The 16,761-nt window shown below is 36.5% G+C and overlaps 1 protein-coding gene across 6 annotated transcripts in view; it reads right to left on the reverse strand.

Moving 5' to 3' along the window:
• Positions 1–255: 255 nt before the first annotated feature.
• Positions 256–16,761, reverse strand: part of RPGR (retinitis pigmentosa GTPase regulator) — a 63,097-nt gene continuing 46,591 nt past the window's right edge. For 2 of the 6 annotated variants that reach the window (XM_053580542.1, XM_053580539.1), the window contains 4 exons: positions 14,148–14,327; positions 11,635–11,689; positions 9,923–10,014; positions 256–1,666 (listed from right to left, as the gene is read on the reverse strand). In XM_053580542.1, the coding sequence (XP_053436517.1) occupies positions 1,460–1,666; positions 9,923–10,014; positions 11,635–11,689; positions 14,148–14,327 (534 nt within the window). In that variant the 3' untranslated portion in view covers positions 256–1,459. The remainder of the gene's footprint in view (positions 1,667–9,922; positions 10,015–11,634; positions 11,690–14,147; positions 14,328–16,761) is intronic. The other 4 variants (XM_053580536.1, XM_053580533.1, XM_053580538.1 and 1 more) reach the window with 3 other exon arrangements.

The following is a 16,761-nucleotide window of genomic DNA, read 5'->3' on the forward strand; positions in this document are numbered from 1 at the left end:
TCCCTAGCAGCTAGGATGACAGGCGCAGAACACTATGCCAGGTAGAGACAGGTGTATTGCTGTATTGCCCAGGCTGGTCTCAAACTCCTGTCTCAAGCTATCTTCCCACTTCAGCCTCCCACCAAGTGCTGGAATTACAGTTCTGAGCTACTGTGCAGAGTCCAGGAAACAGGTTCTTAAATTATCCTAATGTATCAAATTCATAACAGAATCACAACCCATTTTCTTCACTTTACTCCCACATAAATTGTGATTGTTTTCTTAGCTTCCGGCATTACATTATTTTGCCAGCACATAGGAAGTATTAAATATTTCTTTGGTGTAAAAGTCAGATGGGAAAACAAATTTAGAAAAGACATATTAATATAAACATTCACAGTCCAAGGGAAGACGGCTGGTACGTTTTTGTAATGGTTTTTAGAGAAGTACTTACTCTTACCATTGAAACTGACTCTTGGTGTTGATGATTCTTAACAAACTACTTTATTAAAAAGCATAAATTGCTTTAAGACCTCTGACAAAGTAGGGAAAGTTTATCAGCTTGGTAAGGCTTGTCTTATGCACCTCTTCCAAAGTATTTTGACTTAATACTTTCTTTGGAAAAATAAGCTACTAGATCAAAGGCTATTTGATGTTTTTGGCCTGTAAGCTGTCCCCTTCTTCTGAATGATCAGCCAAATAACCAATATATCGCAGATAGGTGCTAAGATGGACCCTATGATCCTTGCTTCCTGGCTATGTTCTATTTTCCTATGGTAGTGATCTGTGGCATGGTCAAATAGTCCAGCTCAAACTACACAATCTGTGATGTTTCCATGCCAAACCACCTCCCTAAAGAAAAGAAGTGGGAAGCAATGAAACTTCAGCACTCAGTTTCTCCAGAAAGATATATGGTTTACATAGCTGCTTTACTCAGGGGTAAATGCATTTTGCATTCTTTGGTATTTTAAAAGTAGATTTTTCTCCTCATTTTGTCAATCAGTAACTCCAAGTACCTCCAAATTTTATTCAAATTCATCCATTATAATAGTGGAACCAACCGGATATAGTTTATTTAAAATATATTCATTATAAACCATTTGAAATTGCAAATACCTTAAAAACTGTAATAGTGTCTAAGATTGCAAATATTGCCTTATGAAATTATAAAGTAAAACTAGTGAAAACTATGAAATATGTTAATTAAATTTTCACATATAAAAAATATATTTTTTTACTGCAACACTGAACAGTTAAGGCCACACACTTGAAGAAGAGTTTAAGATACACGTATTTTGAAACTGTTTCTTAAAAATGTTAGCATAAATATATATCAAAACTGGTCATACTGTTCAAATCAAATAAAACATATTAACTTATATCTTTAAAAGACTTATCAGAAACTTTCCCTTAGAAGTCATAACATTTTTCAAGTATAAATAATAATATGCTTGGTGACCATGAAAACATAAATATGCACTTATAGTATTATACAAGATTTTGATCTTTTCTCTAGACTCGCTGGTGAGGAAGTCTGATGATTCTGACCCTTGTGATTCTGGTTAGAATCTTTTTTATTGTTTTCCAAAGTTATTTGATCTCCTATTGGTTTTATTTCTGGAAGTGGCTTATTAATATTGCACATACTTTTCAGACTTGCCCTTGACAGCCTTTTGAACACGAAAACCTAGAAAATACAAACATACAAAATACATTTCAGTAAATGAAACATTCACTTAATAGTATTTAGGGGGTTATCATTTTCAACAAGTACGAACATAATTTCATCATATCTTTATGAGGCACCATATGTATATCCACCAGGCTTTTTCCTTTTACCAAAATGCAGTCATGATTCCACGTTAAAACAAGATCATTCAGGGTCTTTCAATACCATAAACATCTTGGTAATATATTATCTTTTTCTTCAAAGAACAAATTTAGTTTTTCACTTCATGGAGTTATGAGAAAAGAAGATGAAAACTAGAATATTACTTATTATAACTTTTAAATGTAACCAGGATGGCTCATTTTCAGGGCATGTGTGTGATTTTCTTTTCTTTTTCTTTTTTTTTTTTTTTTTTTGCAGTTTTTTGGCCAGGGCTGGATTTGAACCCACCACCTCCAGCATATGGGGCCAGCGCCCTACCCCTTTGAGCCACAGGCGCCACCCCATGTGTGTGATTTTCAATGTCTCAGTAGATATAGTGAATTTCTACTGTAATATTCTGGAGGAAGAGGTTATATCTCCACATTCCTATAGATCAAAACTTTTGATAAAATGTTAGTGCTGCCAAATGATGGCTGTGTGAACCCTGTAGGCAGTTGGATACATGGGGCTGCTTCTCAGGGGAAGCCAGGGCTGTAGATATATAGAATACATATAATAGCTAGGGAAATTAAAGTAGCCCCAATAACCCAGGGATTCTGGGCAGGTGGAAAAGAGAATATAAGAGACTGAGGAAGAACAAAGTATGAGAGGCAGGCAAAGGACAAGCCAGAACCAAGGAACATAGTTTGTAGGTACAAAATCAGCAAAATGATGCAACCAGAAGGGGCAAAAATATATCAAGGGAGGGGAACAGCAAGATGACTGACTAGAGACAGCTTTCACCAGAGGCTCTGGTCCAGAAGGAAAATATTGGACTAAAATGAATCTGGAGTGTTGAAGTTGAAGAGTCACAATCAAGGAGAAGAAATCAAGGTGCCCAGCATCCCCATAGAGACAAATGAAGACGTGAAAGAGGAAGGGAGAAAGAAGGGACTGAAGAAGCCCAATACTGAACAAAGGGGTTGGGGGGCCCTCCCCTCAGCTCTCTGTGCAGAGCAGTGAATGTGGGATTTCTCACCCCATGGGAGAAAGCCACGAAACCCAAGTTTTCCTGCAACTAGGAAGTTCCATCCCCTGGATCCCCATCTTGCCTGACAGAAAAGTGAACACATCTTGTCTCTACCACCTAGTGCCCACAACCCATCTCCCCCTCTCTTTGGTTCCTCAACAGATTGTCTCCTGCAGAGGCCAGCCTCCCAACACTCTGGTAACCGGAGTGCTAGTCCAATGGCCCAGGCAGTCTGGAGGGTCTGTCCCATACCCAGGCACCAGGAAAACGAAGGAACTCTGACTGGATCCACAGGGGAACCAAGAATCACAGAGGCAACTTTCTCCCTGACCACAGCTGACTGGATCCTTAACTGGCCATGGGGAAAGGGAGGCAGATCCTGCCCTCCTAACATGTCTGGCAGGGTCTCAAAGACTCCTCTATATTGTGTAGTCCCATGAACTGAGTGTGCTCCATCCCTCTACCGTGAGAGGAAATTGTGGCATGGCTGCACTTTGATGAGGAGGGGTCCCTCCTGAGTGTCCCTTCTGCTAGGAGGGACCTTTTCCCTGCTCTCTGGAGTAGCTCTGTTTGGAGTCTATACCTGACAGGCCTTTCCTGGTGGTTTAGTTCAGCTCATCTCCTGCAATTTGGAGAGAGAAAGGCCTACTCTCAGGTGAACCTGTCCTAGGAAGGTCCAGAAAGCAGACAGCAGGTTGCAGTCCCTTCCCCCAGCTGCCCTTGAAGATCACACTATATCCAGTCAGTTGGGGATAAGACTCCAAGCAAACCCCCATCACCCCACACTTTGAATTTGTTTGCATGAGGGGTATTCTTGCTGCAGCAGGGAAGAAAATTGGGTGGAAGCAGTTGGGTGGCCTAAGGATACCTCACCCCGAGTCATGGGGGCAGGGGAGCTGCATTAGTTCGATCTTTTACAACAGGAACTTCAGAAAATTCCAAGGCTCCTTTAAACTGGGTTGAGGGCAGGCTAATACTAGGACAGAAGCAGATCAGCTTGCTAACTGAGAGACACCCCTAACCAAGGAGCACCTGGTAGCCTGATACAAAGTGCTACCTCACTCAACTTGAAGAAAATAAGACTGGCCCCCAGAGAATCTCATGCCATAGCCCTGAAAGGGAGTTTAAAATGCTGTGTGTTGGAAGGGCCACAGATACATACTCTAACTCATTTCAATAGTCAGAAGTGAACAGGTGGCGAGATCCATATCCCAGGGCATCCAGAACTAATTTCAGCCCACCAGTTTTAATTTTAGTTGCCAAAAGGTTCTCTGGGGTGTTGCCTAATGTCCCCAATTAGATTATCTCTTAATAACTATTCAGGACAACCTAATATTTTAGCTAAAAAATTGTAATTAATATAAAAAATAAACTGAAAATACATGTGGGGAGGAACCAGCAGAAGAATCCTGGCAACATGAAAAATCAGAGCAGATCAACTCTCCCAAAAGACTACACAGGAGATACAGCAGAAAATATCCACGGAGAAATTGTTGAAATGTCATAAACAGAATTCAGAATATGCATGTAAATAAGATGAATGGAATTAAGGAGAAGATGGAAAAAGAAATCTAAAAAGTAGTCCAAAAATTGTCTCAAGAAATTAGTGAAATTAAAGACAAAGTCACCAAGGATCTTGACATAATTAGGAACGATATAGAAGAGCTTAAGGAATTCAAAGAGCTTGAAAACACGGTAGAGAGCCTCAGTAGTAGAGCAGAACATGGAGAAAAAAGATTTACAGAAATTGAAGACAAGATTTTTGAACTAAATCAAAGAGGGGGAAAAAAAGAGAACAAAACCAGAATATTCCCTGAAAGAATTATGAGATTACTCCAAAAGATCAAACATTCAAATTATAGGGATTCCTGGAGGAGAAGAGGATGGTCCTAAAAGTACTAAAGCTCTACTTCAAGCATCATAGTGGAGCATTTCTCAAGCATTGTGAGAGACACAGAAATTCAGATAATAGATAAGTTTTAGAAACCCAGCACTACTCAATTCAAACAAAGCATCTCCTAGACACATTGTAATTAACTTTGCCAAAGTCAAAATGAAAGAGAAAGTTCTGTAAGCCACCAGGTGTAAGAAAAGTCTTACCTACAACGGGAAAAATATAAGGACAACAGCATACCTTTCAGGTGAAACTTTTCAAGCCAGAAGAGGATGGTTATCAGCTTTGAACCTTTGCCTACCTTCCACAGGGCACAAGGAATAAAACTAAGCAACAGATCTCCACAAAACAAGATGAAAAAAACTCCACCATACCTTATCAATTCTCTCAATAATGTGAACGGCTTGAATTTCCCACTACAAATGCTGAGATTAAAAAAACCCTCAAATCTAATATTTGATGTCTCTAAGAAACCTATCTAACCTCTAAAGATACAACAAAACTTGGGGTAAAGGAATGAAAAACGGTATTCCAAGCAAATGCGGATCAGAATAAAAGCAAGGGCTGCAATCTTATTTGCAGACACAATTGTATTTAAACCAACAACAACAACAACAAAAAGGAAAGACAATGATAGACACTATATATAGGCAAGAGAAGTATACAACATGAAGAGATTTCAAACGATAACATCTATGTACCCAACCTAAACATGCCTAGATACATAAAGTGAACCCTAAATGATCGGAACAACATGATATCTTCCAACTCCTTAATACCTGGAGATTTCAACACCCCTCTGACAGAACTGGACAGATTCTCCAAGCAGAAACTAAACGAAGAAGCAACAGATTTAAACATGACCCTAAAACAAATGGGCTTAACAGACATACACAGAACGTTTCCTCCTATTAAAACTGAGTACACATTATTCTCATCAGCCCATTAATCATCCTCCAAAATTGATAATTGTATGGCACGAATCAAATCTCAACAAATTTAATAGATTAGAAATCATACCTTGTATCTTCTTAGACCAGCACAGAATAGTAGTGGAACTCAACTCCAACCAAAATCTTCATACCCACATAAAGTCATGAAAACGATACAACCTTATGCTGAATGACAGCTGGGTTAAGGATTAAAGAAGAAAATCATTAGATTTCTTAAACAAAACAATAATGAAGCCACATGGTATCAAAACCTGTGGGATACTGCAAAGGCGGTCTTAAGAGGAAAATTTATAGCATTAGAAGCCTTCATCATGAAAATACAAAGAGAAGTCAACAATCTAATGAACCACCTCAATCAAATGGAAAAGGAAGAACAATCTAACCACAAACCTAGCAGAAGAAAAAGTAACCAAAATCATAGCTGAATTAAATGAAATCTAAAGTACAAGAATCATTCAGAAGTCAGTGAAACAAAGTTGGTTCTTTGAAAAGATTATAATCGATAAACTAATCAGAAACAGAAAAGTAAGGTATCTAGTAACCTAAATCAGAAACAAAAAAAGGGGAAATAAAAACAGCACAGATAAATAGCCAATAAACATATAAAAAATGCTCATCATCCCTACTCATCAGAGACATGCAAATTAAAACCACTCTGAGATATCACCTAACCCCAGTAAGAACAGACTGCATCACAAATCCACAAACTACAGATGCTGGCATGGATGTGGAGAGAAGGGATCATTTTTGCACTGCTGGTAGTATTGCAAACTAATACAATCTCTATGGAAAGAAGTATGAAGAATTCTAAAAGAACTAAAAGTCAACCTTCCATTTGATTCCACAACCCTATTACTAGGTATATACCCAGAAGAAAACAAAATCATTTTACCACAAGGACACTTTCAGTAGAATGTTTCTTCAGCTCAATTTACAATCACTAAGATGTGCAAGCAACCCAAGTGCCCATTAACGCACGAATGGATTAAAGAAATTGTGGTCTATGCATACCACAGAGTACTATTCAGCCATAAGAAAAGACGGTTACTTTATATGTGTTTTGTGTTTACCTGGATGGAGTTGAAACACATTCTTCTTAGTAAAGTATCTCAAGAATGAAAAAAAAGTATCCAATGTATTCAATACTACTATGAAACCAATATATAAACTACTACATGCCCACAGGAAAGAAAAATACAAGTGTATTCTAGTGATAGGGAGGAGAGAATAGAAGGGTGGAAAGGGAAGAGGGTGGGTGATTGGTGGGTTTTCACCTTATATACACAATGTGAGGGTATTCAGCAACTCCCCAACCCCCAGCCCTCTATCCCCCCACAACCTGGTTAACGGTTCAACTACAACTTGAACTTTACCTTAGAAATGAAAACAATGTAAACCTAAATACTTGTACCCTCATATTAATATGAAAAAAAAAAATTTCTCTCACACACAAACACACACACACACACAATGGGAGTGGACAATAGACCATATGCAAAAGAGATCAAGATGACAGCAGAAGTTTCATTTGATTTAGGCCCTTTGAAAATTTAGCCTGAGAAAATAGGATTCTTGAAGAGTGACAATACACATAGTAATTTTGACAAAATGCCCAAACCAAAAAACAGGAAACAAAAGCAAGGTGAAGATTTGACTCTTTCAGAAATCAAAACAGTGCTAATGGTATCGCTCACCTTTAGCTTTATAGAATGCAGGAATGAGGGTAAAAAGCTATACTCAAAAAATCAGAGTTTGGAAAAAGTGTTAATGGATTAAAATGGAAGAACTCCTTTTAAGGCCATGATGAAGAAATATACCATTTGAAAAATTCTACCACTAAAAAGTACCAAGAAATGCTGAATAAGTATAAAAATATAATTTTATAAAGTGCAGGTGATCTCATAAGAAAATGAAGGGAAATCCTGATGGATGTGCCAAAAAATGAAGAAGGAGCAGGAAGCCTCATAGGTGAGTACTGAAATAGTATTTGTTAATCTCATAACTTAGACCCTTACATTTTAACAGATTTGATCTCATAATGTGAGAAACTGAAATTGACACCCCTACATAATGTCAGGATCCTCTAAGTACTATATTTTTAATATAAGTGTACTTATAAACATTGAGAGAGAAAATAATGTGCCTCTCTTAGCCTGGTGTTTGAAGAAGAAAAACGTTTTGCTAGCATGAGTTTTGAGTTCATATTTATTATACCAGTGGAGGTGGGCAATTCTCAACTCAGAAATTAAACCAGTCCTTTAGTCACTTTAGAGCTAACAGAGGCTTATACAAATTCTCTAATCTAGGCTTTTAAGTATATCCTCCCAAAAGTCCCAGTTGAACATGAATTCATATCCAAATTTCAAAACACATATGGAAACAAATCACCATTAGCAAGTTAGCCAACGTAACACACATATTTAGACTTCTAAGGATGTCTGACGTTGGAATTACTAAATGTAAAATTACAAAATTAGTATGTTTAAGTTATTTAAAGGATTGTAATAAAAACCATAAACACAAAACAAAATGCTTTTTTTATTTTTTGTGATTTTTTTGGCCGAGGCTGGGTTTGAACCCGCCACCTCCGGCATACGGGACGGGCGCCCTACTCCTTGAGCCACAGGCGCAGCCCCAAGATGTTTTTTTTAAAAGACCAGATTATTTTGAAAAAGAACAAAAATAGAACTTTACTTAAAATAAATAAAATGCAACAGGTATGTTAAACAGCAGAGTTGTCTCAGCTCAAGAGAACTATGACATTGATGAAAAGCCCTGAAATCACTCAGAATATCACCTAGCTATGAAAAATATAAAAGTGATATTAAAAGACATGGACAAAAGAATAAAAAGTTATATATCAGAGTATAAAAGGGAAGAATTATTCAAATATATAATGATTAAGAATATTTAAAAATATGATGAATGACATAAATTCTCGGATTTAAGAGTCATAATAAATTCCAAGAAAGTTAAAATAAAAAAAGTTTACACCTAAGCATGTCATAGTGAACTGAAACCCGTCACAAACAATCTAAAAAGCAGCCAGAGGCAGGAGCTTATAGCTCAGCAGTTAGGGCGCCAGCCACATACACCAAGGGCTGGCAGGTTCAAACCCAGCCCAGGCCTGCAAACAACAATAATAGCTAAAAAAAGAAAAAAAATAGCCAGGCGCCTCTAGTCCCAGCTACTTGGGAGGCTGAGGCAAGAGAATTGCTTAAACCCAAGAGTTTGAGGTTGCTATGAGCTGTGACATTACAGCACTCTACTGAGGATGACATAGAGAGATTCTGTCTCAAAAAAAAAAAAATAAATAAATAAATAAAAAGCAGCCAGAGAAAAATGACAGGTTGTAAGTTATCAGAATTTATACTAAAGCAAAATTCTAAACAGCAATAATGAGAGCAGATACTCACAAAATACAACTGTCAACCAGCCATGCTTCCATTCAAGAACTATAATAAAATATACTTTCAAGTGAACAGAAACTGAAAGTGTTAACTATCAACAGACATCTTACAGGACCTTCTAGCAGGGGTATCCAATTTTTTTTTTCCTCTGCTGCACATTGGAAGAAGAGTTGTCTTGGGCCACGCTTTAATTAAATACACAAGCACTAACAAAAACTAATTAGCAAAAAAAAGGTTTGTGTGTACTTTTTGTGATACTCAACACCACAGATAAGCAAAAACAATCCTCACAAAATCAGTAAGCAGGCCATGGGGCACAGGTTGAAGAATTCAGGAAGAAGAATAAGGATTCCAGAAAGAATGCCTGAGATGTAAAAAGGAATGATGAATAAAAAAACTGGTATAAAAATAACATACGATTTTGTGAATTGAAAAATTTAAAACACTCACTATTACAACATGTAAATGTAAAGGAAGGAGTGATCAGTGAGAAAACTGGGAAGATCCTGGCATTATTAGGGAAACAGAAGGAAAATTGATTAGCTTTAAATTTTAGGTATGCATGTTAAAAATTTCAAAGACAAAAATCTAGCTGTATGGGCCACTCACAAGAGATACACCAAAAACACAAATAGAAGGATGAAAAAAAGATGTACCATGCCATTGCTAACTAAAGGAAAGCTAGTATATTAAAAATGTGAACTAGCTCCTGAAATTCTGCTTATGTTTATGGGCCATAAAAATCATATGAAGAGAGTAAAATTGTGTGGATTGTCATATGAAAAGTAGAAAGAGCAATTCAATATTTGGGTCTTAGTACTAAAACAGAAAATTCATTTCACTTACATTCTTTGATTTTTTCATTTCTTTACTTGGTGTTGATTCATTACCTCCCAGGATTTCTGAAGAACTGCTCTTTGCACCATCATGCATGCTTCCTATAATTGGATCATTTAGAAATATTGGTTCTAACTAATGAGAAAAAGACAAGACCTGATGCTTTCAGTGAAACTACCAACCCTGAGTTGTGAGGAAATACGAAAAGGTTTCGCCACTGGAGTAGTGGACAATGTCTACACTGCATTATTTCCTTAAAAAATTAAGGTGAAAAATCACAGAATGACCTGACCAATCCTGCAAATGTTTAGATGACCAGTATCCACATACAGCTAGAAAGGTGCTTGTAAATGTTAGAGAAGACTTGTGTAAAATATACCTTTTTTACTAACCTATTTATAATTAAACTCTTTGTACTCAAATGGACATGTTATTTTTGGGTGCTTCAAGTTAATCCACATGTTATAGAGTTGATTTATTATCTTTAAGCTATATTTATGAAGCATATACATGCTTTTACTTTTATATAATTAATTATTCAAAGCCTATATTTATTTAATTTTTTTTTTTTAAACTTTCCAGGTATGTTCAACCTCTGGCCCATGGGCCACATGCAGATTATTTAAGGCCTATTTTGCTTATCTGTAGCATTGGATTTCACAAAAAGTATGCACGGACCTTTTTTGTGCTCATCAGCTCTCATTAGTGTTTGTGTATTTAATGTGTGGCCCAAGACAACTCTTCTTCCAATGTGCAGCAGAGAAAAAACAAAGTTGGATAGCCCTTTAAATTTAGGCTATATACTTAGAATACTTAGAGGTATATTAAAAATTTAAATACTTAACACATTTCTTAACATTTTGCCTAAAACATCCAAAATTAATCTATTAGAAGGAAAAAAAGATTAAGAAAACTATTCCTTCCTCAGCTTAAGTTTAGATCAGATATCCAGTATTATGGACAGTTTCTTTTAATTTCAGTTTAATATGCAGGTACATACAATAGGCTACATTTATGCTTATAAGGTAAAGTCCAGTCCAAGTTGTAGTTGAGTCCTTCACCCAAAAACAGTTATTTTAATGAAAATACAGTAAACAGCATACTATAGTGTGATGGTGTGGAAACATAATGTAGGAGTTGTACAGCATAAACAGATGATTTATATCTAGAAAACGTAGGTCTCATGGGCAATCATAGTATCCTCTATTTCAACACACCCGTTCTCTCACACGAACAGCTATGCTTGGGAAAAGATTTCTCTTTAATGTCTGTAAGATCAGAGATGGCGATCTGGGCTCTGAGATCACTGAATGGCTACTGTGACTTTAGGCCAGTCCAGTCATCCTAACTTAGGCAATGGGGTAGGGCAATGCTCAGCAGAGATATAAACTAGGATCTGGGGCAAAAACCTAACTTAATACTGGTTGAGTATGTGAAAAAAAGTTGTAAAACAATTGTCCTAAATCCCTTAACACTGACACAGGAGCAACCATGAGTAAAATGAATATTTGTATATGAAGAGAAGCTATGATTATAAATAAGAACAAATAAGCCTGTGCCACAGAGGTCATGTCACAGTAAAAAATATAAGAGAGGATATATCTGTATAAACTTAAAAATTGCCAATTACTGCACATACCTGCAGGTATATGTATGTATGTGTGTATGTTATTTATCTGGCCTTCTACAAAATATGCTTTTGAAGTCAAATGTGCTCATACCTTTTGGATTTTCATTGTAGTCACAAAGGGGTCGTTCCCCCGGGATGGCTTCTTCCTATAAACAATAAAAAAGCAATATAACAAAATATATTTGTGCTGTGCTAGAAAACTTGGTCTTGATTTTTAAGCAGAGTTCCAGAGTCTGCCTCCAGTTAATGACATAAACATGTGACAATTACTTCATTTTACTGGGCTCTTGTAAAATGAGGGGCCTTAGATGCTAACTGATTGCGAATGTCTTCCTAGCTTAAAATTGCTTGATTAAAAAAAAAAATCCATAATTCAAGAATTCTCCTCAAAGAAAATTCAGGATCACTAACTGATATATGACATACCTCAACATTTTACAGTGTCAAATTCATGTTTAATAAGTTTTATGTTAAAGAATATGTAGGGCCACCCTAATTTGAACTCATAAAAGCTCCCTATAAAATAGTAACTGCTAAAACATTCTTTGTTCTGAGTGAGAGAAAAGAATCTTAGAAAAGGAGGAACTAAAGAAGAGAATGAGCTCTATGGAATAATACCATTTTGAACATTACAAATACAAGCACACAAAACAGTACATGTTTTACAAGTACATATTCAAATAAAAGGACAAATGTTTCAGTGGTTGTCTATGTTAGGGAAAAGAGGAATGGGTCAGAATGGGAGAAGATATTTGCAGGGTATATCTCTGACAAAGGTTTAATAACCAGAATCCACACAGAACTCAAACGCATCAGCAAGAAAAAAACAAGGGATCCCATCGCAGGCTGGGCAAGGGATTTGAAGAGAAACTTATCTGAAGAAGACAGGCGCACAGCCTTCAGACATATGAAAAAATGCTCATCATCTTTAATCATCAGAGAAATGCAAATCAAAACTACTTTGAGATATCATCTAACTCCAATGAGACTAGCCTATATGACAAAATCTCAAGACCAGAGATGTTGGCGTGGATGCGGAGAAAAGGGAACACTTCTGCACTGCTGGTGGGAATGCAAATTAATACATTCCTTTTGGAAAGATATATGGAGAACACTCAGAGATCTAAAAATAGATCTGCCATTCAATCCTGTAATTCCTCTGCTGGGCATATACCCAGAAGACCAAAAATCACAACATAACAAAGATATTTGTACCAGAATGTTTATTGCAGCCCAATTCATAATAGCTAAGTCATGGAAAAAGCCCAAGTGCCCATCGATCCACGAATGGATTAATAAATTGTGGTATATGTATACCATGGAATACTATGCAGCCTTAAAGAAAGATGGAGACTTTACCTCTTTCGTGTTTACATGGATGGAGCTGGAACATATTCTTCTTAGTAAAGTATCCCAAGAATGGAAGAAAAAGTACCCAATGTACACAGCCCTACTATGAAACTAATTTGGGACTCTCACATGAAAGCTATAACCCAGCTACAACTTAACAACAGGGGGAAGTGGGAAAGGGGGGGGTGGGTAGAGGGAGGGGGATTGGTGGGATCACACCTGTGGTGCATATTACAGGGGTATTTGCGAAACTTGGTAAATGTAGAATGTAAATGTTTTGGCACAGTAACTGAGATAACGCCGGAAAGGCTACGTTAACCACTGTGATAAAAATGTGTCAAATGGTTTATGAAGCGAGTGTATGATGCCCCATGATCATATCAATGTATACAGTTATGATTTAATAAAAAAAAAAAGAAAAGAGGAATGGGAATGAGGCTAAAAGGAAATAAATTTAAATAAGAGGGAAGTCTTCTAGTCTTACTGAATGAAACATTCAATAAGAATGTTTCATTAACTAGAAGGCATGAGTAACTCAGTGTTCTACATGACAGGTACAGAAAATGAAAATGAATCAATATAAAATTATTCAGTTTGTGTTTTGGAACTCCATAACTCTAAAATTAATCCAGAGTAGGGTTAGAAAATGAATAACTTCAAACTTATCAACTATCTCCTAGCAGGGTCACTCTCAGGCAAAACTGCCAAATTGAAGAGATTATTTTTTGGCATCCTTAACCCCACTTTCAAGATGATTTTTGCTTCCTCACTGACAGCTTCTCCCATTCCTCCTAATAAATACTTTTACCTAGACTACATATTTGAGGACATTAGAAACTGATCACATTAGAAACTGCTTTCAGTCATCTATGCACATGTAAATATGTGCAGGTGTGGGTACACATATGCATCCCATTTTCTGTCACCAGTACCAGGGCTTCTAACTTTGCATTTTTAACATTTCAAGGAATGGGTGCTGAACTTGATTAATTTTCCAACAATATACTATCCTGTCTCATACATAGGCTTCCACTTATGGAAAACAGAATGCTACCAAGCAATGTAGAAAGTATTCTAAAAACAAACATAGCCTAACTCATAAATTAGCCAAAGCCTTTCTCTATAGTACATGAGTGAAATTATTCATAGAAGTATTTCTGCTTCTGAATAAAGTTAGAATCCAACCTCTACAGGAACTTGGAGACCCTTATTCTCTTAGGCAGGATCTCAGGATTTAACCACCTATCATCATACCTTCTCAATGCTTTTAGCTGAGTCATCAGTTATTTCTGTCTCTTCAGTTTCACTGTGGTCACCTTCAGGAACAATTTTATCACCTTCTGCAGTTTTCTTCTCACCTTCCAGATTTTCAGCATCAATTTTCTCAGGCACACTTTCTGGTTCTGTTTCTTCTGTTTCTGACACTCTGTGATGCTGTGACAAAATTGAGAGAAGAGTAAGATTTACTTTTGTAAAAACAGATTTGATATTGCTGTCATAAATAATACCATCTCAAAGAACACATAGAATATTAACTTAAATGTTGAAGTCCAATAAAATACTACATAATCCATGCTGACTATTATGTCACTATATTCCTATATTATGCCTGCTGTTCTATTTCAACTACTAAAATACCAAAAAACTATGAGCATCTATGACAAGGTTAAAATGAAAAAAAAAAAAATGAAATATGCTTTCGTGGCTGTCTCAAAGAGTGCTTTTAAAATTGAGAAATGTTAAAAAGATTTGTTTTATCTATGTTCATTTTCCAAAACGTAGCTATTTAGAATCACTTTAGAGATATGATTCACTGATAGTCAAGAGAGAGGTTAAGTATAAGATAAAGGGACATAGACAGTTTAAATGGTTTTCTCTCAGTTATTAGAAGTAGAGGGAAAACTAACCAGAGGCAGAACTTGTTCTATCTGGCTACTAGCCAGCTAATCCAAATTATAAAACAGCTTGTCTGTGGATTTGATAGACTGATAGTAAATTATACAGTGCTCACATACTAAATATAAACAGAAAATACTAGTTTTAGCCTTTATTCTACCTCAGATTGTTTTTAGTTCTTATTTTGGATGAAATACTCTTAATAATTATCATTAAGAGATTAGGTTCCTTATGGATTTCCCCCCTATGCTTTTCATTCACACCTTTCACTAAGGTTATAACAGCCTCTAAAGTAAGTGAAGCAATAATCAGTGCCATTTACCCCCTTGAACAGTGTTCATACAAAGCTCATGCTTCAGATCACATATACCCTTTATCCCCTTCAACCCTGTAATAGTTTCTGGTGGTCAGCTTCCTATTGTCTGTTTGGCTAAAGATAAAGCCTTATAACCAACAGAATGTTTAGTAGGTGGCTGGAAAACAATGCCTCTACTAATTAACTCACCTTCCTTTTGATAAAAATACAAAATGACAGAGTTCAGACTAAGGAGAGGACACATTTATATTGTACACCTTAGTAATAAATACAAGTGGCATCCTCAAGCCTGCAGCACCAAGGATGTGACATAACAGCACTCCCACCAAGGGGTAGGCAAATCCTAAGTAAGGCTTTGAGATTTAAAAACGTTTCAGAAGCTACTCTGGGAGAAACTGACTTAGGTTAATCCAGGGTCATGAGGCGGTGTATACAAGAGAGGGAATATGGGAGAGGGGAACATGATACCCTGAGCAGACAGTTGTATCAAAGGATGATTGGTTAGGTTGGACAGAGTTAGCCAAAGGCAGCTACAATTATCAACTAACTTCTGAAGCTTTTTTTGTTTCTGCATGATTTCCCCTCTAAGTGACTTATATGTTGTATATTATGCCTAGTCAGATACACATATGAGCAGCTAAACTTATCAGAAGACAAATGAAAGGGGGTGGGAAGCAAGATTACTAGATTTAAGACTCACGACGTATAAACAGTTGTATTCATAAATACATGTAAATGAAAGGCTAACTAGAAAGAATAATGGTCCTGAGATAGAGAATTTTATAATACACCCTTTTTGTCTCACAGAGGGAGGGTCAGTGAGCTGTGTTCCCACAGTCCTTAATTACTTGGAGAGCTTGGCTAAAATCACCTGGGTCAACTCCAGTCAGTTTTGTTAACTAAGGTATTAATGTAACCATAGGATAACATCATGATATAAGAAGAACCTTGGAGTTTTATATTATTTTAGGAACAAGTGAAACACTCATCTTATAATAAACTACAATGTTTCTCATTAACTATAAGAAAATCTGTAACGATGAACAACTGTTAGAACTGTATCATTTTCTAAATTTGAGAAAGCTATTAGAAAATGATGTTTTCACGAGAAACTGCATCATTAATTATAGCACTTTGCACTTACTAAACACAAATAAAATTATTCTATACACATCTGGACAACTACTTTAAATCACAGAAAGCACTTACCTTCAAACTGAAACAATTTGGAAGAGATTGGCACAATAGTGGCATTTTATGAAAAGAAAGGGTAAAGTTTAAGTACATTCTTGGCATTAGAATCACATTAAGATGCAAAGAGGTAGTCTTGAGTTAGGAATATGTTAAAAAAAAAAAGTGAATGGGCCTGACCTCTCACAAAAAGACCCTTTTGTATTGGTCAGACAAGACACAGTGAGGCTGCAGTCTTTGCTCTGGCTGACGCAACATTTTTATATTTAAGGGAAAGATCCAAAAAGCAAAGGTTTCTCCTAAGGTTTGAGTTTGGTTAACAATACAATTACATTGCATGCTTTAAGGACTAGAGATTGCTAGGGTGGAGAAAGGAAAAAGACTCAAGGGGGCTGAAGGGGAGCTTCTGGGGGAGCTGATGATGTGCTTTTCCTTGATTTAGATGCTGATCAATTTGTAATGGGT

Source organism: Nycticebus coucang, chromosome X (genome assembly GCF_027406575.1).
Source record: "Nycticebus coucang isolate mNycCou1 chromosome X, mNycCou1.pri, whole genome shotgun sequence".
NCBI lineage: Eukaryota > Metazoa > Chordata > Mammalia > Primates > Lorisidae > Nycticebus > Nycticebus coucang.